At 47.6% G+C, this 25,405-nt stretch overlaps 1 protein-coding gene across 1 annotated transcript in view; it reads right to left on the bottom strand.

Annotated features, from left to right (window-relative positions):
• The window catches only part of CNN3 (calponin 3), a 39,448-nt gene extending 30,696 nt beyond the window's left edge, over window positions 1–8,752 (bottom strand). Inside the window, exon 1 of the mRNA XM_075320079.1 lies at window positions 8,567–8,752. Coding sequence (XP_075176194.1) covers window positions 8,567–8,623 — 57 coding nt within the window. The 5' untranslated portion in view covers window positions 8,624–8,752. The remainder of the gene's footprint in view (window positions 1–8,566) is intronic.
• Window positions 8,753–25,405: the final 16,653 nt, after the last annotated feature.

The raw sequence follows: 25,405 nt of genomic DNA, 5'->3' as shown, positions 1-25,405 counted from the left end.
CCTTCCTGATGAGCAAGCACACCATGGTCAGACATGGCTCATTTTCAGTACAATTGATGTGGATAAGTCTTCAAAACCAAATCCGCACCAAAAATGTGGCGAGTGTCAGGACTTTTTTTTTTAATAAAAATAAAACTTTTCCCAACACTCCGAATGCATTGAAAGATTTTATCGCATTATTCAGGGCGAAAGACAGTCTCACAGCTACAGGACACCGCTTTGTTTAGGCCTTGCTAAGCAACAGGTTTAGAAGGAGCAAGATGCCAATCTTGGATTTGCTAGGACTTTGATCGACAGTCCTCACAGTAGAGGTTAGGACTGTCTGCAGGACTCAGGGGTACTTCACACACAGCGAGATCGCTGCTGAGTCACGTTTTTTGTGATGCAGCAGTGACCTCATTAGCGATCTCGCTGTGTGTGACACTGAGCAGCGATCTGGCCCCTGCTGTGAAATCGCTGCTCGTTACACACAGTGCTGGTTCATATTTTGGACGTTGCTCTCCCGCTGTGGAACACACATCGCTGTGTTTGACAGCGAGAAAGCAACAATCTGAATGTGCAGGGAGCCGGCGTCTGGCAGCCTGCGGTAAGCTGTAACCAAGGTAAACATTGGGTAACCAAGCGAAGCGCTTTGCTTGGTTACCCGTTATTTACCTTGGTTACTAGCATCCGCCGCTCTCAGGCTGCCAGTGCCGGCTCCCTGCACACGTAGCTGGAGTACACATTGGGTAAATAAGTAAAGCGGTTTGCTTATTAACCCGATGTGTACTGTGGCTAGGAGTGCAGGGAGCCAGCGCTAAGCGGTGTGCGCTGGTAACCAAAGTAAATATCGGATAACCAAGCGCTTGGTTACCCGATATTTACCTTAGTTACCAAGCACAGCATCGCTTCCACGCGTCGCTGCTGGCTGGGGGCTGGTCACTGGTGAGATCTGCCTGATTGACAGCTCACCAGCGACCATGTAGCGACACACCAGTGATCCTGACCAGGTCAGATCTCTGGTGGGATCGCTGGAGCGTCGCTAAAGTGTGACGGTACCCTTAGGTTACAGAGGTTTAGAAGACAACTGGTCACCACTCCTTTGTGTCTTAGTAACTACTTATATTCTTCATATAACAACGCCCTCATTATCTTCTCCCTGGGCTACTGTAACCTCCTGCTCTGGCCTCCCTTCTAACACTTTTACTCCCCCCCCCCCCCCCCAAGTCTATCCTAAATTCTGCTGCCTGACTTATCCATGTCCCCCCTCGCTATTCCCAGACCTCTCCTCTCTACCAATCTCTTTACTGGCTTCCCATTGCCCAAAAACTCTGTTTCAAAACACTCACCATCGCATACAAAGCAACCTGTCTCCTCCATACATCTGTGTCTTAGTCGCTTGGCACTTACCTACATGCAAACTTCGATCCTCTCAAGATCTCATTCTCTACTTCCCTCTTCCCATAATCGCATACAAGATTTCTCCTGTGCTTCCTCCATACTTTGGAACTCTCTACCTCAGCACACACTCTCGCCCATCGTGGAAACCTTCAAAAAGGAACCTGAAGACCCACCTCTTTTGACAAGCCTACAACCTTCAGTAACCCTGAGTCTACCACTGCGTTGCACAACCCGCTCTGCCCTCACCTACTGTATGCTCAACCCTTTCCATGTAGACTGTGAGCCCTCAGGGGCAGGGACCTCTCTCCTCCTGTATCAGTCTGTGCCTTGAAATGTTCACGATTATTGGAATTGTCTATAGAGGACCCTTTTTGACATGTAAAGTGCCATGGAATAAATGGCGCTATAAAAATAAATAATCTTTTCTCAAAATTCTGCGTTGTGCTGATCCCTTGTTATTCCTCCTAGAAAATGATGAATAAATTAAAAACTGGGTGTTACCATTTGGTTGTCAAAGGGGTGTTCTCAAATTATTAAATTGCTTTAGTCAAAGAGTGAAAATAAGCAAGTTTACAGTTGACATGCTTTGCTATCTGCTGTCATTCTCCTGCAGTGAGAGCTTTTATTCTACATAGTGTAAAGCAGATTTCCATGGCGTTAGGCCACAGATAACTGCTCAGAATCTGAGCACACCATAGTTATAGTCCAGGAGAGAAGGTAACACCGAATATCCCAGTTGGCTCTCTTCATCCCATCTGCTCCACTCACTCATCTCCTGACTAGCTACTGTTCTAAATCTCCAGCCAGCAGCTTCTCCTACAGCATTTCTCCTAATCAGGGCTCTCACTTTCCTGAGCTGGGTACTTGTTATCTCTTTTGTAGACACAGTTATAGAAGTGTACACTCTGGAACAAACCACTGATAGCTGAATATTTAACAGCAGAACATGTGTTGATCTTTATAGCAGTTTCACTAATACAGCTCTGCTGCTCAGCACAGCTGTCACTCAAGCAGGAGAGCCAGCCCTGCTGGAAACCAGGAAGTGAGGAGGCCAAGGAGCCTGCATAGCTCTGAGCTGCTAAAGAGACATCTTAAGATTAAACACAAGATCTATTTTTGGTAACGAAAAATTATTATTTATCAGTAGGCTAGGTGAAAAGATGATTTTTGCTTGTTTTTTACTCATCCAAGAAAAATTAGATCAATTATGGTAGTCAGATTTTTTGGGATGTGGAGTAGATGTATCTTTCTTCTATCTTCTCCATTGTGTCAGTCCATGAAATGGACCGGACGTCATTCGAAAGGATAGGATAACTGAAGTGAGCACTAATATATATATATGAGTGCAAGCCAAAAAATGCATACTATATAAGAATAAGGCTGCACATCAAACTTAGATAATAGTATAATGCCTCAAGCATATGGAAAAATATTGGAATATACAATGAAAAATGCTACTTGCTAATTTGAACATGTGAATAATGAATTGCATACCTGCCATGAATATTAGGAAAAAGGAGATATTTAGCAATCGCATTGATCAATGTAACTGAGCCCCAAGGCCTCGTCAAGGCATATCTCTATATTGGGGTCCCTAGCTCTGTGACCCTAACTGTGTGTCATCTCATTGCAATTAAAAACTGCTATGGGTGGAGAGGGGTAACTAAGGACTTTCTTATATAGGAGATGGAAAAAACATATATATATATATATATATATATATATATATATATATGTTTTTTCCATCTCCTATATAAGAAAGTCCTTAGTTACCCCTCTCCACCCATAGCAGTTTTTAATTGCAATGAGATGACACACAGTTAGGGTCACAGAGCTAGGGACCCCAATATAGAGATATGCCTTGACGAGGTCTTGGGGCTCAGTTACATTGATCAATGCGATTGCTAAATATCTCCTTTTTCCTAATATTCATGGCAGGTATGCAATTCATTATTCACATGTTCAAATTAGCAAGTAGCATTTTTCATTGTATATTCCAATATTTTTCCATATGCTTGAGGCATTATACCATTATCTAAGTTTGATGTGCAGCCTTATTCTTATATAGTATGTCATTCGAAAGGAGTCCGATTTTTCCCACTGACGTGCATGGCTGAGTGCAATTGGATTTATGGAAGCAACTTGGGCTTGTAGCAATTTTTTCCTTGGCTGGACCTGATTCGAGGGGGTGGGGAATGGCACTTGTGCATGGCCCCATAGAACAACATTGATGTGAGCGTGATCCTGTTTTGTCGGATCGCACTCAGACCACAAAAACCTTCCTCGAAGGCTAGGTGCAGACGACTGTAAGGCTATGTGCGCACGTTGCATACTGTCACTGCAGAAATTTCTGCAGCGATTTGAACAGCACACGTGCGCTTCAAATCGCTGCAGAAAAACAGTCCGTAATGAAAAAAAAAAAAAGCCGATTCCATGCGATCAGACTGCAGCCCCTGCCATAGACAGAGCGGGGGCTGCATGCAGAGCGCAGGAAAGAAGTGACATGTCACTTCTTAGATTGCGCACTTCGGGCAGCAGCTGAAGCGCTGCGCTCTAATACGCCACGTGTGCACGGCTCCTGCACAATCTCCATAGATTGAGCTGGGGACGCAGGACGCATGCAATTACGCAACGTGCGCACATAGCCTAAGACATCATTAGGGCATACAATCTCTGTCTCACAGGGAGATCATTAGTTTCTCTGTCCATTTAAAACGATACTTTGAAACCTGATCGATGACACTAACAGCAGGAATACCAGAAAGTATTACATTCCCAAAATCTGATACAAAGCCGATTCCTTCTACCATTACAATGTCCTTCACAAATAGCCTACTTGACATCTCACAGAAATAAAAAAAAAAAAAAAAAAAGTTAAAAAATATTCAGGAATGTACCAAAATAAAATATGCTGCTGATCCAGTACAGGATTCATTCATTTTAATGGGGATGGAAATGTCCGCAAAGGTCTTTCGCTTGACTGGAATCCAGATGCAATCCATTACTCCGCTGGGTCAAAAAACAAAAGTTTGCATAAAGTATTTTTTGGTCGGCAAAAAAGAAAAGATGGAACAGATCATAACGAAGGTGATCATAACTGATGGTCATCTGTCACGTCATCCATTGATGGATCCATTATTTCAGCAGTGCCATGTCCAGAGCTCGAGAGGGGTTTAAAGACAAATACTAAACGAGCAGAACAAAAACTGATGCAAAACGGAAGACAAAAGCGTACATCCGATTTACTCCATTTATAAACAGATCGTGTTTGTTTTTTAGGCTAAGTTCACACTTCAGTTGTTTTGCATCAGTCACATGTGTCGCTTGATGCATGTGACTGATGCGCTGTACAACGGATGAGAAAGGACAGAATTCTTTGTCGGATTCCGTTGTGTGCGGGGGGCGGAGTTCGGGGTGGGTGGAGCCGAGCGGGGCCGTGGCATTGAGTACATCAGTGCCGCGGGGACTGCAGGACAGGTGAGTGAGTGTGTGTGCGCGCGTGCGCTGAGTGGGGGAGGGGGCGGAGCCGAGCGGTGAAGTGTCTGGCTCCATGCACAGCCAGGGTAAATATCGGGTAAAAGGAAAGTACTTTTGCTTGGTTACCCGATATTTATCTTTGTTACCAGCATACACCGCTTAGCGCGGGCTCCCTGCACACGTAACGTGTAAATAATGGGGAACTAACCAAAGAGCGCGTTGCTTAGTAACCCGATGTTTATCCTGGTTACCTGTGCGGGGAGCCAGAGAGCGCATGCGCAGTGAAATCCAATGGATTCCACTGCACAAAAAACGTTACATGCTGCGTTGCTCCCGCCCGGCGGTCAGTCAAAAAACAACTGACCGCGACGCAGCGGATGCAACGCAGCATCATCAGTCACAATCTGTCGCCAATAGAAGTCTATGGGGAAACACTGGAATCCTGCAAAATATTTTGCATAATACCGTAATTCCTCAAGGCGACGGATTGTGACTGATACAAAACAACGGAAGTGTGAACCTAGCCTTACACTGTTGGATCTGTTACAAACTGATAACTGCGCATGTGAACAGGGACTAACCGAAGAGTCGCGAAAAATGTGTTTAGTTCCTAAAAACTATAACATTGTTCACTCTAAAGAGATGAGGAGATCTCATTTATATGTATAAATACAAGTGTGGTCAATACAAAGGACTAGCACATGACGTATTCCTTCCAAAGACAATGCTAAGAACCAGTGGGCACTCACTGCGAGTGGAAGAAAAGCGATTCCGACAACTAAATAGGAAAGGGTTCTTTACAGTTAGAGCAGTCAGACTGTTGAATGCCGACCACAAGAGGTAGTAATGGCAGATACTATAACAGCTTTTAAAAAAGGGCTGGATGATTTCCTCAGTACACAACATTGTGGGATATAAGTGACTTCGGGACAAAATGTAGAATTGGTGGAGGAAGGGTGAACTAGATGGACCGAGGGCTTTTTTCAACCTAAGTAACTATATGAAATAAAATAAAAATGAAGATTAGTCCGCTTTTCTCAGGAGCAGAGGTCTATAACGAGCTCCAGCGGGAACAGTCACACAATGGACTGCGGCTGAGACATTTGCTTTCAGTTGCAACTGCTCCCCCCATCCCCAAAACACGAGCCCACAGCCGAAATCCCAGAGAAGGATTTAATTGTGTTCAATACATGAAGAAGCAGCCTACATACAGGCAAAGGCGCAGGAGCCCCACCCCCACTCCTTAATGACCCCTTTCTGTCAAGCTGCTACTAGGTCTATTCAGCCATTGATTATGGTTATCAGATTCTGGGCAAACTATGTGCCTGACAACCAGCATAGCTACAATCCTGCATCCATAGTGGTTGTCAGCTGCTTTTTATACTGGCCAAGGGTACAGTCTTTACGTCTCCAGATCTGTAATATGGGAACGTAGTATTTCTAAAACAAAAGACTGAAAGCCGAGAGACAACCTCCGTGATCTCCGCACTAACAGAAGAGATTACCCAGAACAATCTGATACAAGGTTTACCGAGTTTGTGCCACATTGTAACTTTACAGCCGAGAGTCCAAGAAGGGGTTTCCTTCACTTGCAAATCCACGTCCAAGTGACTGGGATTTTCCATCCAGTTCAGAAGGTTTATCTTGCTGATTTTTGGTGCCAATGGGGTTAATCCGGATACAGATCCACAGCCAAAAACTGTTTCTCTGCTGCCGAAAATAAAGATCAAATCTTATCCCTAAAGAGATTGACCTAGAGTGCTTGTCCAAGAATGATCTCAGGCGGCACATGACCGCTGCAGACAATCCAACAATTAGGGTTATGGTGAAACTGGATACATTGGAGGTGAATGTATGAAACCTGGGGCAAAAGTGGGATCATTGTGCAAAGCGGCTGATTGGCTGCCAGGAGTAACTACTTTTTAATATATGTATATTATTGTAGAAATATGGAAACTGTACAACACAGATCCAGATTTCTGCATCGTAAAAACTGGGAACACAGTTTTTTCTGTCCGATTTTTGCCCATCTGTAGAGATAACGGACAGACCCTGGAGAAAGTGGCCAGAATCTTGAAGAGCTGAAGGGGTTATTGAAATGTGAAAGCCAGCAGCGGAGTCTTTGTGCTTCTGCTGCTTGGCTGGAGATGCTGGAAACAGACAATGAGCATTCTGTGCGGAGTCCACAGCGCTGGATGCGTCCCCTGCCCAGAAGCCATGAGGTAATGCCCCAGGAATGTGATGGGGGAAGGGGCGGCTGAGGGAAGGAGAAGAGCTTTTATTTTTCCCCCTGAATTTTCCCAGACTATGGAGGCAAAGCTAATTATCATCCAGCAGCCGGCAACAAGGTCACCCTCTACAGGGAGGAAAAAGAAGAAGGTGCGCCCAACAGTGATGGACCGCGGCTGCCCCAACCTACCCCAAGGGTAAACCCACATAAAACCCCTCAATCCTGCCCCACGGTCCAGGCGGGCTAGACCTGACCCTACAGATTAGTTTCTGTTCTTGCTTTAAGAGCACAGGTAATAGCGGAAAGTTCAGATCAAAGGGCTGCGAGCGAGAAACATTAACCAACTGCCCAGGAATGATCTCTGCACTTCCTCTACGACACACATTTTATTCTAAATAAAAAAATATTTTCTTTTTTTTTTCTTTTTTTAGGGGGGTGGAATGGGGGGGGGGGGGACAGGGCCGAGGACAGTCAACATTAAAATGTTGCCCAAAAAAAAAATTTCAAATGTCAAAAACATATATAATTTGTTTAACAAAATTTAGTTGAGCTTCCCCCCCCCCAAAAAAAAAAGGGAACCATGAAACCCCCCCCCCCCCAAAAAAAAAAAAAATATATATATATATATATATATAATTTTTTGGGGGTTTAATATTTTCCCCTCCCTGTGTCTACTCCCCACCCCCCAAAAAGATTGAAAGAAAAAAAAGTACATATTTTTTATTTACAACATTTTCTCCAACTCCCCAAAACAAAAAAAAAAATGAAAAAAAATTTAAATATATTTTTTCCCCCTCACCCCAAAAAAATAAAATTAAATTATATTCTGTGTAATATATGTATATATTACACAAAATATAATTTAATTTGGGGGGGGGGTGGGGAGAGACACAGGAAGGGGAAAATATTAAACCCACAAAAATTTTATACACACACACACACACACACACACAACTATACACATTTTTCCATTCTTCTCAGCTTGTGTAGAACTTCCTCCATAGCCTTGGATAATTCCTGAGTTGATCATGGTTTCCCCTACATCGCAGGCAAATCACAGAATTAATTTCATCTTACAAAAAGAAAAAAAAAAAAATTTACAATGTAATGTGCTCCAATTCATTCTACTGGGAAAGACACCCCCCCCCCCATTGGAAAAAAAAAGAACAAAAAAAACCCCAAAAAACTTCTTCTGAACTGTCCCATTATGGAAAACTACAAATCCCCCGATACATTGTTGCACTGGAAGCACAGACATACAATACATAAACAATGGATGATTGATTGTTGGATCCGGCTGTTTTGCTACAAAGGAGCCATCCTAGCGCTCCCGGGTCTGCTCCGGGGGGAGGTGGGATCCCCGGGAGGATGCGGGGGTGACTGCTCCGGCAGAACTACAGCCCCCATCATGCTCCCCCGGTCACAGGCAGCCCAGCAGAGGATGAGCCCGCTCAGGATAACGGTCCGCTCCGGACTCACCTTATTCTTCACCTCCGCGGACAGTCCGTACGCCGGGCCCCGGTTGAAGTTCGCCATGTCGTCCGCCCTCTTGCTGTCACGCACGGTGTCCGGGTCACTGGTCTCCGGCAGCGGCTCCGACACTGAACTCCCGGAGCGAACAGAACCTTCTAGCGTCTGCGCCAACAAGGGACCGCGAGGGGCGTGGCCTTCACCACAGGGGCGTGACCCTCACCAGAGGTAGGCGTGCCCATTCGGCGGAGGTGGGCGTATCCGTTCGCGTTACAGGGATGACGCTTCTCAGCCAATTAGAACCCAGCGCTTTGTGAGAAGGGCGTGGGTAAAGTGAAAGCGCTCTGTGATTGGTTATCGCCTTGAAGAGATTGCTGGATTGTTTGTCGGATCGAAACTTTCCCATCGTTAACCCTTCCTTCCCCGCTCGGGATAGAATGTGGATTTCAGCTCTGAAGCTAAAGAGGAATCTGCAAGTTGGACGAGTGAATCCATTTAGTGTTCCATATATCATGCAAGTGCTATGCGACTGTGCGATGTTTTTCTACCTAGCAACTGTATGCCATCCGTATGCCAAGCGTCATCTGCTGCGAGCGTGAGCCGAGCGTCATGTGCTGCGAGCGTGAGCCGAGCGTGTTCTCCTACGAGCGTGAGCCGAGCGTCATCTGCTGCGAGCGTGAGCCGAGCGTCATCTGCTGCGAGCGTGAGCCGAGCGTCATCTGCTGCGAGCGTGAGCCGAGCGTCATCTGCTGCGAGCGTGAGCCGAGCGTCATCTGCTGCGAGCGTGAGCCGAGCGTCATCTGCTGCGAGCGTGAGCCGAGCGTCATCTGCTGCGAGCGTGAGCCGAGCGTGTTCTCCTACGAGCGTGAGCCGAGCGTCATCTGCTGCGAGCGTGAGCCGAGCGTCATCTGCTGCGAGCGTGAGCCGAGCGTCATCTGCTGCGAGCGTGAGCCGAGCGTCATCTGCTGCGAGCGTGAGCCGAGCGTCATGTGCTGCGAGCGTGAGCCGAGCGTGTTCTCCTACGAGCGTGAGCCGAGCGTCATCTGCTGCGAGAGCGAGCCGAGCGTGTTCTCCTACGAGCGTGAGCCGAGCGTCATCTGCTGCGAGAGCGAGCCGAGCGTGTTCTCCTACGAGCGTGAGCCGAGCGTCATCTGCTGCCAGCGTGAGCCGAGCGTGTTCTCCTACGAGCGTGAGCCGAGCGTCATCTCCTACGAGCGTGAGCCGAGCGTCATCTGCTGCGAGCGTGAGCCGAGCGTGTTCTCCTACGAGCGTGAGCCGAGTGTCATCTCCTACGAGCGTGAGCCGAGCGTCATCTGCTGCGACCGTGAGCCGAGCGTCATCTCCTACGAGCGTGAGCCGAGCATCATCTGCTGAGAGCGGGAGCCGAGCGTGTTCTCCTACGAGCGTGAGCCGAGCGTCATCTGCTGCGGGCGTGAGCCGAGTGTGTTCTCCTACGAGCGTGAGCCAAGTGTCATCTACTGAGAGCGTGAGCCGAGCGTGTTCTCCTACGAGCGTGAGCCGAGTGTCATCTCCTACGAGCGTGAGCCGAGCGTCATCTGCTGCGAGCGTGAGCCGAGTGTCATCTGCTGCGAGCGTGAGCTGAGCGTGTTCTCCTACGAGCGTGAGCCGAGTGTCATCTCCTACGAGCGTGAGCCGAGCGTCATCTGCTGCGAGCGTGAGCCGAGCGTCATCTCCTACGAGCGTGAGCCGAGCATCATCTGCTGAGAGCGTGAGCCGAGCGTGTTCTCCTACGAGCGTGAGCCGAGCGTCATCTGCTGCGGGCGTGAGCCAAGCGTGTTCTCCTACGAGCGTGAGCCAAGTGTCATCTGCTGAGAGCGTGAGCCGAGCGTGTTCTCCTACAAGCGTGAGCCGAGCGTCATCTGCTGAGAACGTGAGCCGAGCGTCATCTGCTGAGAACGTGAGCCGAGCGTCATCTGCTGAGAGCGTGAGCCGAGCGTGTTCTCCTACGAGCGTGAGCCGAGCGTCATCTGCTGAGAGCGTGAGCCGAGCGTGTTCTCCTACGAGCGTGAGCCGAGCGTCATCTGCTGCGGGCGTGAGCCGAGCGTGTTCTACGAGCGTGAGCCAAGTGTCATCTGCTGAGAGCGTGAGCCAAGCGTGTTCTCCTACGAGCGTGAGCCGAGCATCATCTGATGAGAGCGTGAGCCGAGCGTGTTCTCCTACGAGCGTGAGCCGAGCGTCACCTGCTGCGGGCGTGAGCCAAGCGTGTTCTCCTACGAGCGTGAGCCAAGTGTCATCTGCTGAGAGCGTGAGCCGAGCGTGTTCTCCTACAAGCGTGAGCCGAGCGTCATCTGCTGAGAACGTGAGCCGAGCGTCATCTGCTGAGAGCGTGAGCCGAGCGTGTTCTCCTACGAGCGTGAGCCGAGCGTCATCTGCTGAGAGCGTGAGCCGAGCGTGTTCTCCTACGAGCGTGAGCCGAGCGTCATCTGCTGAGAGCGTGAGCCCAGCGTGTTCTCCTACGAGCGTGAGCCGAGCGTCATCTACTGCGGGCGTGAGCCGAGCGTGTTCTCCTACGAGCGTGAGCCAAGCATCATCTGCTGAGAGCGTGAGCCGAGCGTGTTCTCCTACGAGCGGGAGCCGAGCGTCATCTGCTGAGAGCGTGAGCCGAGCGTGTTCTTCTACGAGCGTGAGCCGAGCGTCATCTGATGAGAGCGTGAGCCGAGCGTGTTCTCCTACGAGCGTGAGCCGAGCGTCATCTGCTGCGGGCGTGAGCCAAGCGTGTTCTCCTACGAGCGTGAGCCAAGTGTCATCTGCTGAGAGCGTGAGCCGAGCGTGTTCTCCTACAAGCGTGAGCCGAGCGTCATCTGCTGAGAACGTGAGCCGAGCGTCATCTGCTGAGAGCGTGAGCCGAGCGTGTTCTCCTACGAGCGTGAGCCGAGCGTCATCTGCTGAGAGCGTGAGCCGAGCGTGTTCTCCTACGAGCGTGAGCCGAGCGTCATCTGCTGAGAGCGTGAGCCCAGCGTGTTCTCCTACGAGCGTGAGCCGAGCGTCATCTACTGCGGGCGTGAGCCGAGCGTGTTCTCCTACGAGCGTGAGCCAAGCATCATCTGCTGAGAGCGTGAGCCCAGCGTGTTCTCCTACGAGCGTGAGCCGAGCGTCATCTGCTGAGAGCGTGAGCCGAGCGTGTTCTTCTACGAGCGTGAGCCGAGCGTCATCTGCTGAGAGCGTGAGCCGAGCGTCATCTGCTGCGGGCGTGAGCCGAGCGTGTTCTCCTACGAGCGTGAGCCGAGCGTGTTCTCCCACGAGCGTCAGCCGAGCATCATCTGCTGAGAGCGTGAGCCGAGCGTGTTCTCCTACGAGCGTGAGCCGAGCGTGTTCTCCCACGAGCGTCAGCCGAGCATCATCTGCTGAGAGCGTGAGCCGAGCGTGTTCTCCTACGAGCGTGAGCCGAGCATCATCTGCTGAGAGCGTGAGCCGAGCGTGTTCTCCTACGAGCGTGAGCCGAGTGTCATCTGCTGAGAGCGTGAGCCGAGCGTGTTCTCCTACGAGCGTGAGCTGAGCGTCATCTGCTGAGAGCGTGAGCCGAGCGTCATCTGCTGCGGGCGTGAGCCGAGCGTGTTCTCCTACGAGCGTGAGCCGAGCGTGTTCTCCCACGAGCGTCAGCCGAGCATCATCTGCTGAGAGCGTGAGCCGAGCGTGTTCTCCTACGAGCGTGAACCGAGCATCATCTGCTGAGAGCGTGAGCCGAGCGTGTTCTCCTACGAGCGTGAGCCGAGTGTCATCTGCTGAGAGCGTGAGCCGAGCGTGTTCTCCTACGAGCGTGAGCCAAGCGTCATCTGCTGAGAGCGTGAGCCGAGCGTGTTCTCCTACGAGCGTGAGCCGAGCGTCATCTGCTGCGGGCGTGAGCCGAGCGTGTTCTCCTACGAGCGTGAGCCGAGCGTCATCTGCTGCGGGCGTGAGCTGAGCGTGTTCTCCTACGAGCGTGAGCCGAGCGTGTTCTCCTACGAGCATGAGCCGAGCATCATCTGCTGAGAGCGTGAGCCGAGCGTGTTCTCCTACGAGCGTGAGCCGAGCGTCATCTGCTGAGAGCGTGAGCCGAGCGTGTTCTCCTACGAGCGTGAGCCGAGCGTCATCTGCTGCGGGCGTGAGCCGAGCGTGTTCTCCTACGAACGTGAGCCAAGTGTCATCTGCTGAGAGCGCGAGCCGAGCGTGTTCTCCTACGAGCGTGAGCCGAGCGTCATCTGCTGAGAGCGTGAGCCGAGCGTGTTCTCCTACGAGCGTGAGCCGAGTGTCATCTGCTGCGAGCGTGAGCTGAGCGTCATCTGCTGCGGGCGTGAGCCGAGCGTGTTCTCCTACGAGCGTGAGCCAAGCGTGTTCTCCTACGAGCGTGAGCCGAGTGTCATCTGCTGCGAGCGTGAGCCGAGCGTCATCTGCTGCGAGAGCGAGCCGAGTGTCATCTCCTGCAAGCGTGAGCCGAACGTCCTCTGCTGCGAGCAGGAGCCGAGTGTCATCTGCTGCGAGCGTAAGCCGAGTGTCATCTCCTGCGAGCAGGAGCCGAGTGTCATCTCCTGCGAGCGTGAGCCGAGTGACATCTGCTGCGAGCAGGAGCAGAGTGTCATCTGCTGCGGACGTGAGCCGAGTGACATCTGCTGCGAGCAGGAGCCGAGTGTCATCTGCTGCGAGCGTGAGCCGAGTGTCATCTGCTGCGAGCAGGAGCCGAGTGTCATCTGCTGCGAGCAGGAGCCGAGTGTCATCTGCTGCGAGCGTGAGCCGAGTGACATCTGCTGCGAGCAGGAGCCGAGTGTCATCTGCTGCGAGCGTGAGCCGAGTGTCATCTCTTGGTTTTAACCATGATAGATTGGTCAGCGTTTGATCAGCTTTTTTTCATCTGAAAATAAATAAAAACCTGATGAAGGTTTCTCCAGCTTCAAACAGTCCATGCAAATCAGACAGCAGATCTATGGCAGCCACGTGCTGTGCAGTTTTCTCCATTAACCCATAGACTTGCATTGGTGAGCTCCGATCAAACTCAGTCAGATCTCTGTGATTTTGTGCCGATCACTCGGCTGCAAAACTACAATGACATTGTTTTCTTTTGTTCCTGCGCCTCTTCATTCCTGAGATATGGTCACCTCTTGTATGTAAATTAAGTCTTGTTAGTCAAGTGGGCCTGGCCACCAGCTCTTCTCCACGCCCACTTGACTCCACATACACAGAGAAGAGGGGGCTATATCTCGGGAACGCAGAGGAGCATGGATCAAAGAAAAGCCACACCTAATTCAGGAGAACGGCAGCATCTACACCAGATCCAAAAATTATATTTTTATAGCACGTGACAGATTCTTTTTAAGGCTGAGTTCTCATGTCCTGTAATCATCCGTTAGAGTGGATCCTGCGGAGATCCGTTGGGGAAAAAAAATGTGTAAACACAACTTTTTTTTTGTCCATTGTTAAATAACTGATTTCTGCCAGATCCGTTTTTTTGGGGGTTTTTTTAAACATTGGAGTCTATGGAGAACGGATCCATTAACTATTTAGTCATCTATTTTTCTTGCATTTGTAACAGATCTGTTTTTTTCTTAAATAAATAGTGATCTGTTAACAGATCAATTTTCCATTGATTATAATGTTAAAAAAATGGCTCTTGCAGAAATGATTGTACCAGTGGATCTCTGCAGGATCTGTTCTAATGGATGATTACAGGACATGAGTACGTATCTGTGACAGAGGTGCCCCTTATTTTTGGGGGTGGCAGATTCTATTCTCCGTCCTCCATGCAAAATATATTTGGTGCTATTCACCCAGTGAAAAGTAAAAGTGGATCGCTGTCAGGGAGAGTAAGTGACAATAATCCCTAGTCAGAATCCACATTTTGGGAGGGGTACTCAGCAATTTGTGAAGCCGGGGGATGAAAAGGACTCATCAAAAGGAATTTCCCTTTAAACAGCAGCGAGGATGAAGTTGGCTGTGATCTGCCCAAACAATCCAACTCCACTTTCACATCCCCGCTGTGCCTCTGACAATGCTGCATCCAATATGGGGCCCACCCATGTCCTGTTGTGTCACTGAGGAGAATGGAAGGTGGATCCCACTAGGGTCTGTCAGCGCCTCACCTGCATTGTGTGTGATGGGGAATCATCAGGAGTCATCCACAGTCATCCAGCTCGCTCCATTGTCACACCATTGTGATGAAGTGTTTGGCCGATTATCCTACAAGACAGAGCACAAGACGTATACAGTAGCCACAATCCGCAGATCAAAGCCGCTCCAAGTTTTTAGATTGACAGAAATTCTACATTTTTGTTTGCAAATTCCATCAATTCCATTGGCTTTATTGACAATCTGGTGTGGTTGGGGTCAGCGGATCATCCACATGTCCAGTAATCATCCGTTAGGTCGGATCCTGCAGAGATCCAGTGTTAAAAAGTTCTGCAAACACAACTTTTTTGTCCTTTGTTAAGTGATTTTTGATCAATTTTTTAACATTGGAGTCTATGGAGAACAGATCAGGTAACTGATTGCTATTTATTCATCAATTATTCTTGCATTTGTAACGGATCCATTATTTTCTTACAGGATCCTTTTAAAATAGAAGATAAATAGCGATCTGTTAATGGATCCGTTCTCCAGACTCCCACGTTAAAAACGGATCCAGCAGACCTCATTTTGCCAACAGATCTCTGCAGGATCCATTCTAAGGGATGATCACAGATTCACAGGACATGTGAACTCAGCCTGAACCTGACAAAATCTTCACTCTATTCCAATTCTTGACATGTATGGCAAATTTACAAAATATTATAGTGGTGGGCGTCCCAGTGAGGTCTCAGCTTATTAGGAAATTCTTTCAATTACTCCCATAGAGTATGATGGAGGAAGCTGCGCATATCTGTGACCGGCTCCCTACTTCCAGCACCAGGTGAATTGGATGGCTTTATGGGGATCAGGAGACTCCTGTGTTTCCAGTACGTGGGGGTCCCAGAGGTTGTCCCGGAACTAGGAGACTCCTGTGTTTTCAGTATGTGGGAGGTCCCAGAGGTGGTCCCGGGACCAGGAAACTCCTGTGTTTTCAGTACGTGGAAGGTCCCAGAGGTGGTCCCGGGACCAGGAGACTCCTGTGTTTTCAGTATGTGGGAGGTCCCAGAGGTGGTCCCGGGACCAGGAAACCCCTGTGCTTTCAGTACGTGGAAGGTCCCAGAGGTGGTCCCGGGACCAGGAGACTCCTGTGTTTTCAGTATGTGGGAGGTCCCAGAGGTGGTCCCGGGACCAGGAAACTCCTGTGCTTTCAGTACGTGGGAGGTCCCAAAGGTGGTCCCGGGACCAGGAGACTCCTGTGTTTTCAGTATGTGGGAGGTCCCAGAGGTGGTCCCGGGACCAGGAAACTCCTGTGCTTTCAGTACGTGGAAGGTCCCAGAGGTGGTCCCGGGACCAGGAGACTCCTGTGTTTTCAGTATGTGGGAGGTCCCAGAGGTGGTCCCGGGACCAGGAAACTCCTGTGCTTTCAGTACGTGGGAGGTCCCAAAGGTGGTCCCGGGACCAGGAGACTCCTGTGTTTTCAGTATGTGGGAGGTCCCAGAGGTGGTCCCGGGACCAGGAGACTCCTGTGCTTTCAGTACGTGGGAGGTCCCAGAGGTGGTACTGGGAAAAGGAGACTCCTGTGCTTCCAGTATGTGGGCGGTCCCTTAGGTGGTTGCGGTGGTGATCCTGGGACCCCTCCTATTATTCATAAATGTCTGTACTTACAGGGGCAACTTGGTAGTTGGTAAAGAGCAGCTGTGGTGAAAAGATCATTATAATGCTAGTGATTGACAAGTTAGAATTAGCCGTCCTTGGATACTCACTACTGAGCACTTTCTACATCTGCTGTTTTCCTACAGAAAGTTGGTGATAAACCCTAAAGAAAGCTCATTGGAATTATATAAAACCTCTGTTCACTGTTCACACAGTTTTCAGATTTTTGTAAGTGAATTTGCTCCCAAATCTTTGCTAAAAAACTTAAAAACTACTTGAAAAATGCATGGAAAGCTCTGCCTAATTCTATAAGTAATCTATCATGCTGTTTATATGAAGATTTTTTTGAGTGTTTTTTTTTCTGAAGAGGTATAGAAAAACTGGTAAAGTAAAAAATTGCATGTCACTTTTTTTAACTGGATCCTAGTGGAATCCGCCCCAAGCTAAGCACTTCCAAAACTCTTTAAAGGGAATCTATCAGGTCCAATATGCACTTAGAACCACGAGCAATTTTGGGTGCGTACTTCTAATCCCTGCCTAACTGTCCCTGTATCTAGTAGCATACGTAAAGAGATCTTTACAAAAAGTATTTCTAAAGATCCCTTATGATATGCTAATGAGGCCAGGGACTAGTTGCAAGGGTGTTACTTTCCTTGGCTAGTCGGCCCCCTTAGCATGTAAGCACACCCACAAGGGCGTGCTAACATGCCAATGAATGCGCAGCATCAGAGGTATGGTTGATCTCACCACTCTCTGCGGACGCTGGATTTCGGCTCCGTGCGCATGATCAGAAGTCCCAGACTTCCAGTCATGCACACTATGAAGCAGGGTGTTCGTGTCTCAGCTTCAAAGTGGTGTAGTGCGCATGACTGGAAGTCCGGGAACATTCTGATCGTGCACACTGAGACGAAAACCAGCAGTGGCAGCAGAGGTGAGTCCGATCAGGCCTCTGATGCTGCGCATTCATTATCATGCTCGCACACCCACAAGGGCATGCTAACCTGCTAAGGGGGTCAACTAGCTAAGGGAAGTAACGCTCTTGTGATTAGTCCCTGCGCTCATTAGCATATCATAAAGGATCTTTAGAAATCCTAAACATTTCCTCAAGTTTTCCTTTGTCTGATTATACACTGTGTTCCAAATTATTATGCAAAAAGAGTTTAGGAGTGATAAGGTTAGAAATTTTTTGTTTGTCATTTAAACTCATTGCTGGTGATGTGTGCCCGGGCTCTTTATATCACTGAAAGCAATTGCAGATACCTGTGCACATTAGTTTGGCGTTAGGTGTGTCCAAATAAAGGTAAGACTACGTAAGAAGGCTGTTCCACATTATTAAGCAGCCTACATTTTTTGCCAAAATAGGAAAGAAAAAGGATGTGTCGGCTGCTGAGAAGCAACAAATTGTGGAGTATTTAGGTCAAGCCATGACTACAATCAACATTGCCAAGACACTTGATCGTGATCATCGCACAATCAAGAAGTATGTCGCTGATTCCCAGCAGTGCGTGCTGATAAGGAGAAATTGAGGACTCTTTCCAACAAGCAATTGCATCAGGTTAAAAGAGCAGCTGCTAAAATGCCTTGTTATAGCAGCAGACAAGTTTTTGAAGCTGCTGGTGCCTCCAACGTCCCCCGAACAACAAGATGCAGGGTCCTTCAGAGGTCATAAGAGCATAAGCCATCCTGTCGACCACCTCTATCCACTGCACACAAGCAGAATCGGCTCCAGTGGGCCAAACGATACATGAAGACTGACTTCCAAACTGTTTTGTTCACCGATGAGTGCCGTGCAACGCTCAATAGTCCAGATTGATGGAGTGGAGGATGGCTGGTTGATGGTCACCCCATGAAAACACGGCAAAGGCGCCAAGAAGGAGGTGGAGTAATGTTTTAGGCTGGAATCATGGGGAGAGAGATTTTTGGCCCCTTTAGGATCCCAGAAGGGGTAAAGATGAACTCCATAATCTATGTGGAGTTTCTAAAACAGAACTTCCTGCCATGGTTCAGGAGGAAGAACCGTGCATTCCGCAGCAAGATCATTTTCATGCATGATAATGCACCGTCTCATGCTGAAAATAACACATCTGCATCTCTGGCTGCTATGGACATAAAAGAGGACAAACTTATGGTGTGGTCACCATCTTCCCCTGACCTCAACCCCATTGAGAACCTCTGGAGCATCATAAAAAGGAGTGTCACATCTAAGCAACAGCTCTGGGAGGGTATTCTGTCCACATGCAAAACAATTGAAGTACAAAACATCCAAAAACTGACAAATTCAATGGACGAGAGAGTTCAGAAGCTTCTTTCAAACAAGGGGTCCTATGTGCAAATGTAACATCACCTAGAATTAAGTTTTGACTTGAAAACTGTTTGATTTCATTTTGCAATAAGCTGATAATGCTTATAATTTCACAATTGACCTTTTTATTTTTCAAAATAAAAATAAAAAAGGTTGAAAACTCTGCTGTGCATAATAATTTGGAACATGCATTTTAAGTGTTTATTATTTTTAAAAATATACTGTTTTCATAGGCAGTTTGATCAAAAACATTTCAATTATACTCGAATAGTAGATGACTGGAAAATAACAATGACTGCAATTCAGAAAGTTAATTTAGGAAAATATGAAAAAATATTTTTTGCATAATAATTTGGAACACAGTGTATATATATTTGTACTTATAAAATTATAAAGAAAATCATTCCCGGGAATGCTCAACAAGAATAACAATTATTTAAGGTGTAAAGTAACAGTGATTCAGCAAAGTGTCACCTCTATGTAATCATATACAGACATGAGATGTCTACTACAGTCCTGAGCAGAGAAGTTATACATCTCCTTATATGACAGTCTGGAATGTTTCTTCACCTGATTAATGATTTTACCGATCGGCCTTTTTACCATCTTGATATCCTTACTCAGGGATTTTTCTTCCCTTTTAAGGCTATGTGCGCAGTAGAAAGTGCCTTTTTCTTAAGAAAAAAATGGACCCTCTTCAAGAATCCCGCACCCGCGGTAAAAAAAAAACGCAACAAAATCCGCATGCGGTTTGCCACGGATTTTGTGCGGATTTACCGTGGATTTTCCGCAAGTTGGTCCCTACAGATTTTTACCATTATTTATGGCAAAAACCGCAGGTACCTCCGGAAAAGAAGTGACATGCTCATTAATTCCACAGCGGAAAATCCGCGGGTAAATCGGCGGGTATACAAAAAATGCAGTGTGCGCACAGCATTTTTTAAAACCCATAGGATTTGCCGGGGAATGACTGCAGCAATGTTAGACACATTTTCTGCAGCAAATCCGCGACAAAATCCACGGTAAATCTGCAGCGTGCGCACAGGGCCTCACAGAGTCTTTTTGCTGAGTTTTCGAAGCAGAAACTCAAAGGCTTTGAGGAGTTTTGGGATTCGGAGAGTTTCCAATCAGTGGCACACAATGTCTTTAAACTCAGGCAAAGCCGACGAGTCAATCAAGCAGAAGATATTTCAGGAAATTCTGGAGCTTTTTCTTTCCTGAGGCGTCTTTTGTGTCGAGGTCTCTAACATCCACCAGCTCCATGATGTCCTCATGGAGGAAGGAAGAGGATTCAGCGGCTGCAGTGAAGCTCTGGTGGAGTTGTTCTTTTGTGAAGAGGGTTTTGAAGCGTTTTCTGAAACATATTTGCTGCTATGTGATAGGGCACTGTCTAGTTTGGAGCGGATTCCATCAGGATCTCGTTCAAAGAAGCTCAATTCACTTCTTTTTTCTATGAATGTTTTTTCAAAATCTTTTCAAGTAAGAAAAAACATGGAAAAAACCTCCTTATTTGAACAGCAAAATAAATGTCTCATTGAAAGGAATAAGACGATTTTTCAAGCATTTTTTGAAGCGGTTTTTAAAGATGACTTTGGAGCAGAATTGTTCCAAAAATGTCCTAGAATTACTTCATTTGAATGTAGCCAAAAAGGTTAATTTTGTCTCATTCTCTGCAGACATTCTGTGTTGTCCTTAAAGAGGTTGTCCACTACTTTTACATTGATGGCCTATCATTAGGATAGGTCATCAATATCTGATCAGCCGAGGTCTGACACCCGGCACCCCCACAGATCAGCTGCCCTCAGTCCCGGCTGCGGCAGTAGGAAATGCTCATTTCCGGAGCTGCTCCATCTTCTGATAGAAGCTGCAGCCGGGAACTACATATCTGCCTCCCATTCTAATCAACAGGAGATTGATATGCAGTACTTGGCCGCAGCCACTATCATAGAGTGGGGTAGCTCCGGAACTGAGCATTACCGGCTGTTTGCTGCCGTCGGGACTAAAAACAGTTGATCTGTTGGGGATGTGGAATGTTGAAACTGTTGAACCCCAGCCGATCAGACATTAATAACCTATCCTAAGGGGGCTTTGCACGTTGCGACATTGCAAGCCGAGGCTTGCGATGCCGAGCGCGATAGTCCCCGCCCCCGTCGCAGATGCGATATCTTGTGATAGCTGCCGTAGCAAACATTATCGCTACGGCAGCTTCACACGCACTTACCTGCTCTGCGACGTCGCTCTGGCCGGCGACCCGCCTCCTTCCTAAGGGGGCGGGTCGTGCGGCGTCACAGCGACATCACACGGCAGGCGGCCAATAGAAGCGGAGGGGCGGAGATGAGCGGGACGTAAACATTTTGCCCACCTCCTTCCTTCCTCATTGCAGGCAGGACGCAGGTAGGAGATGTTCCTCGCTCCTGTGGCTTCATACACAGCGATGTGTGCTGCCGCAGGAACGAAGAACAACATCGTACCTGTCGCTGCAGCGAAACTATGGAAATGACCAACACTACACAGATCACCGATTTTGGACGCTTTTGCGATCGTTTATCGGTGCTTCTAGGCTTCACACGTTGCGACGTCATTACTGGCGCCGGATGTGCGTCACTTTCGATTTGACCCCGACGAGATCGCAGTAGCGATGTCGCAATGTGCAAAGCCCCCCTAAGCATAGGCCATCAGTGTAAAAGTAGGGGACAACCCCTTTAAAAGGGGCACCCAACATGTATGTATATGTGTGATGTGTAGTTGGACAATAGATGACTATTATTTGGGCATTGTATAGCAAGGAGTCATGGGCCAGTGCCAAATGTTCTGCTCAGGGTTCTCTATAGACCTTTCTCCATCCCTGCGGGTCCTCATGATCATTTATTGCAGTTTCTCAGCCATAAATCTGAAGATGTTAGTTTCTTTATATCCTTGAAACAAAACAACCTCTTAACTCAAGCATTAATTCCACCTTGAACCTGCAGGGATTTATTAGATTTTCAGTAAGGCTACGTGCGCACAGTGAGTATTTGGTTGCAGCAATTTCTGCACCAAATCTGCATCTCTTGGCAGAAAAAAACTCGGGTTTTTCGAGTGTTTTTGGTGCATTTTTTATGCGTTTCGGTGTGTTTTTGATGCTTTTTCAGTGTATTTTTTATGCATTTTCAGTGCGTTTTTTGTGTTATTTTCCATGTATTCTGGGGAAAGAAAAATGCTGCAAAACCACTTAAAGAATTGACATGCTGCAGACCTATTTCTGCACCAAATCTGCAAAAAGAAAAAAAGCAGCATGCAGAAAACTTCAGGATTCTCATTGATTTTCTTGGCATAAGGATTTGCACGCAAAACTGCACTCAAAAACACATGCAAAAATTTGATAAAAACGCACTGTGTGCACAGGGCTTAACCCAGAAGTCTTCATTGCAGACACATCTTTTGACCACACCGAATCTGTTTGTTTTCCATCGTTGTCCACGCCTTACTAGTAGGCAGCATGTCTTGGACCGGATTCTGACGACTACATACAAACATAATGGGGCATATGGCAGCGTAGCCCATTGACAAAAATACCAACAGCAAATTAAGTGTCTGATTGCTTAAATGGATTTTCCACTTTATAACACCGATGGCCTCAGATACCCTACTAATTTGTGAGTGGGAGCTGTGTAGATTCTGTGATCATAGCTGCGGCTCTATAGGTGAGAAGTAAAAAGTCACAGATAAACAGTACCCATCTATTCTCCTGATAACCTGAATCTCCATGATCACTCACCTAATCTGCTGGTAGTGGTTATCTATGTGGCATAAGGTGGCCACAAATGTGCCGCTCTGCAGGGAAAAAAGCATTGAGTAAGTATAAGCCTTTTTTTGTTGTAAGGGATGGCACAAAGGTGGCTATATAACTTTTAGGCCTCTTTCACTCATCCGTGTTTCCGGTACGTGTGACGACTGTTTTCATACGTACCGAAGGCACGGACATACGCAGACCCATTAAAATCAATGGATTTGCGCACACGCATACACAAGGACCATGTGTCTGTGTGGAGCACATGCGTGTCCATGTGCTTCACATGGTGACATATCCGTTTTTCTCCTACACCATGGATGTCATGCGGACCGCACACTGATGTGATCTGTGTGTCATCAGTGTGACACGTACCGGAGAAAACACGTGTCACATAAAAATAAAGAATTTATATACTCACCTGTCTCCGGTGCTGCTGTCTCTGCCTTTGCTGTTACTTCCAGGTCCCGCTCATTATGTTCATGAATATTTACTGCACTGACCACGGACCTGGAAGTAACAGCAGCACTGGAGACAGCAGCGCTGTGGACAGGTAAGAATACCAGCTCATGCTGTCCGTGTGCTATCTGGATGTCGTACAGATAGCACAGGGACAGCACACGTAGAACACACACGGACACAAGAACACACAAACGCACCTACACCATTGACCGTGAAACACTTGTGTGTTTTATGCAGAAGTGTGAAAGAGGCCTTAGAAAGGCTTACTTCATGGGGGCATCGTTACTTTTGTATCTAACATTAATACATTCTATAGGAGGCACTTGAGCATTGATTTTATTGGGCACTTTGGGGACATTATTAAGTTTGGGGGTATAATACACGCCTTGTTCCTGGCTCTGACATCCCATGCATGATACCAAGTCAATATCTGAAAGGTTGAGGAGGAACAAAATCAACATTTTGGATTAACTTAGTCAAAGTCGTGACATGAAAAAGATGAAGATTTCTAATTATTTATATCCTGGGTTCTCTTTGCTCAATTACTGTAAAACAAATTGAAACAGAGGATGATAGGAAAACGTAAATGATCTTGTGCCCACGTGAGGTTTATTTTTACCAAAACCAGAAGTGGGTAATAAATCCAGAAGTGATGCCCGTGTTTCTATTATACTTTTCCTCTGATTGTTCCACTCCTGGTTTTGGCTACAAATATTGAGGTAAAACCTCACCGAATACTCAAGTGTGCACGTGGCCTTACACCCTCTACGGACAAAATGGTGGTGAATGTCTAAGAAGTTTCAATTGATCATTCTCCAAGACATCTGTGCACTATAAGGACGTAAAACTAGTCTACAATTACCGATGGTTTTAACCATAGCCAATGAACCACCACCTTTGACCCCCTCAGTGACTGACAAGGCTGGACATTGTATATTCTTGCCAGACAATGTAGGACATGGGACTGATTAGACTTTGGAGGGATCTTGTGTCTTCTCCAGATGTAATAGCTTCATAGAACCTTGAAGCTAAAACGTAGGACGTTTGTGAGAAAGTCTCAGACCAAGTGTGTAGGAAGTTTAATGAAATGTAATTAGCTTAAGCTATAAGTGCCCAAGTCCATGATACCAATAAGTCGCCCATCAGACCTGACTCACTGCAATTTGTCAGACACCTATTACACACTGCACCTATGACTCAGATCTGCCACTTTTCTGTCCTCTGACAAATCCCATGATCAGGTTTAGCGTCTGGGGTTATACTGGTTTCTCAAACATTCGGTCAAACTCCTGAGTCTAAAAAAATGCAAAGGAATTTTCTACAAAAGCAGCCGTAACCCCTGAGGCCGGTAACATCAGTACATGTCAGACGTATTCTCAGACTTTGTCTGCCAAGTTCATGGTGTCAGGATATTTTTTTGGTTGATTTTGTAAATAAATCGAGGCTAGACATAGTTAATATGCTGGCTAATCTGAGCCAAATGGTTTAAGAAACTTAAAGGGGTTGTCTAGTCTTGTGATAAACGTCTGCAGTTACTGTGAATGCAGGCCTATGAGTCCTGATGTAACTCTCACAGCCATGTAGGGGCAGCAAGAGGAATTAGTGGACCCACTGGACCACAAGGGGGAACCAGGCTTACCATTTAGTAGGAGGGGCTTAAGTAAGCGCTCACCGCAAGGTGGACGTCAGGCACCACTCCCAGGGCAGTGACCAAGACTGTGGCAGCTGACCCCCAGGACAGGCGAAGGAATCAGATATAGACAAGTACAGGCGGGGTGACTGAGGCAGAACAGTACAGATAGGAATGGTGGGTATGGCAGAGACAGACAGGTATGGGAAGGCAGGTACAGGGTGATGGACACAGGGATAACGGGACCTGACAACTAGTTAGGCTAGCAGACTAAGACACTGACTAACTAGGTGCATTGCACAGGCACCTTCCCTAATGGGAAGATGCCTTAAATACACAGTGGCTCTCAGCGACAGGCTGAGAGGCATTTCTGGGAAATGGTGTGCCGGACCCTTAAAGAGGAGGGCCGTCGTGCGTACATCTTAGGTGCACTCCTGGGAACCCTGTGTGGCATGTACAGGGCCCTGGAGGGGAGGAAGGCAGGAGAGCATGTGGAAGGCCACATGGCAGCAGGGGAGAACGGGATCCGGCCGGGCCGGTGACAGTGCTACACCTGATAGTGTGTGGTGCACACACTGGCCACATGACCACAAGTATGCAATTTGAATATGTCCGGCCACCTTTTGACTAGATATGTTGAACTTCTTTCAATATAAGTGATTTGAGAGAAGCTAAGAACGTCTGGTGTCATGTGTCTGGATTCGAGCCCTTGAGTCTGTGGTCTGTGGTCGGCTTCTCTGTCCCCCTGAACACAGTAGATTAACCTCTTATTCAGGTATCTAGTTTATATTATCCTTGCTTTGTTTCTATTAGAGTTACAGGTGTATTCATTTACTCGTTTTCCTGCCCAATCACCTTTTAGGTGAAGCTTTAAATACCTTCCTACTATCGGTATTTCCTGGTGGTGATATTCTCATGTTGAAGCCCAACCATATTGCTGTTAGTTTCTGCCAGTCAGTGGAAGATCAGCTAGGATATTTCTCTCTACTGTTTATG

The sequence above is a fragment of the Anomaloglossus baeobatrachus genome, chromosome 8, assembly GCF_048569485.1.
Source record: "Anomaloglossus baeobatrachus isolate aAnoBae1 chromosome 8, aAnoBae1.hap1, whole genome shotgun sequence".
Lineage (NCBI taxonomy): Eukaryota > Metazoa > Chordata > Amphibia > Anura > Aromobatidae > Anomaloglossus > Anomaloglossus baeobatrachus.
Note: the sequence above shows the minus strand (reverse complement) of the source record. Positions and strands in the feature narration are given on the sequence as shown.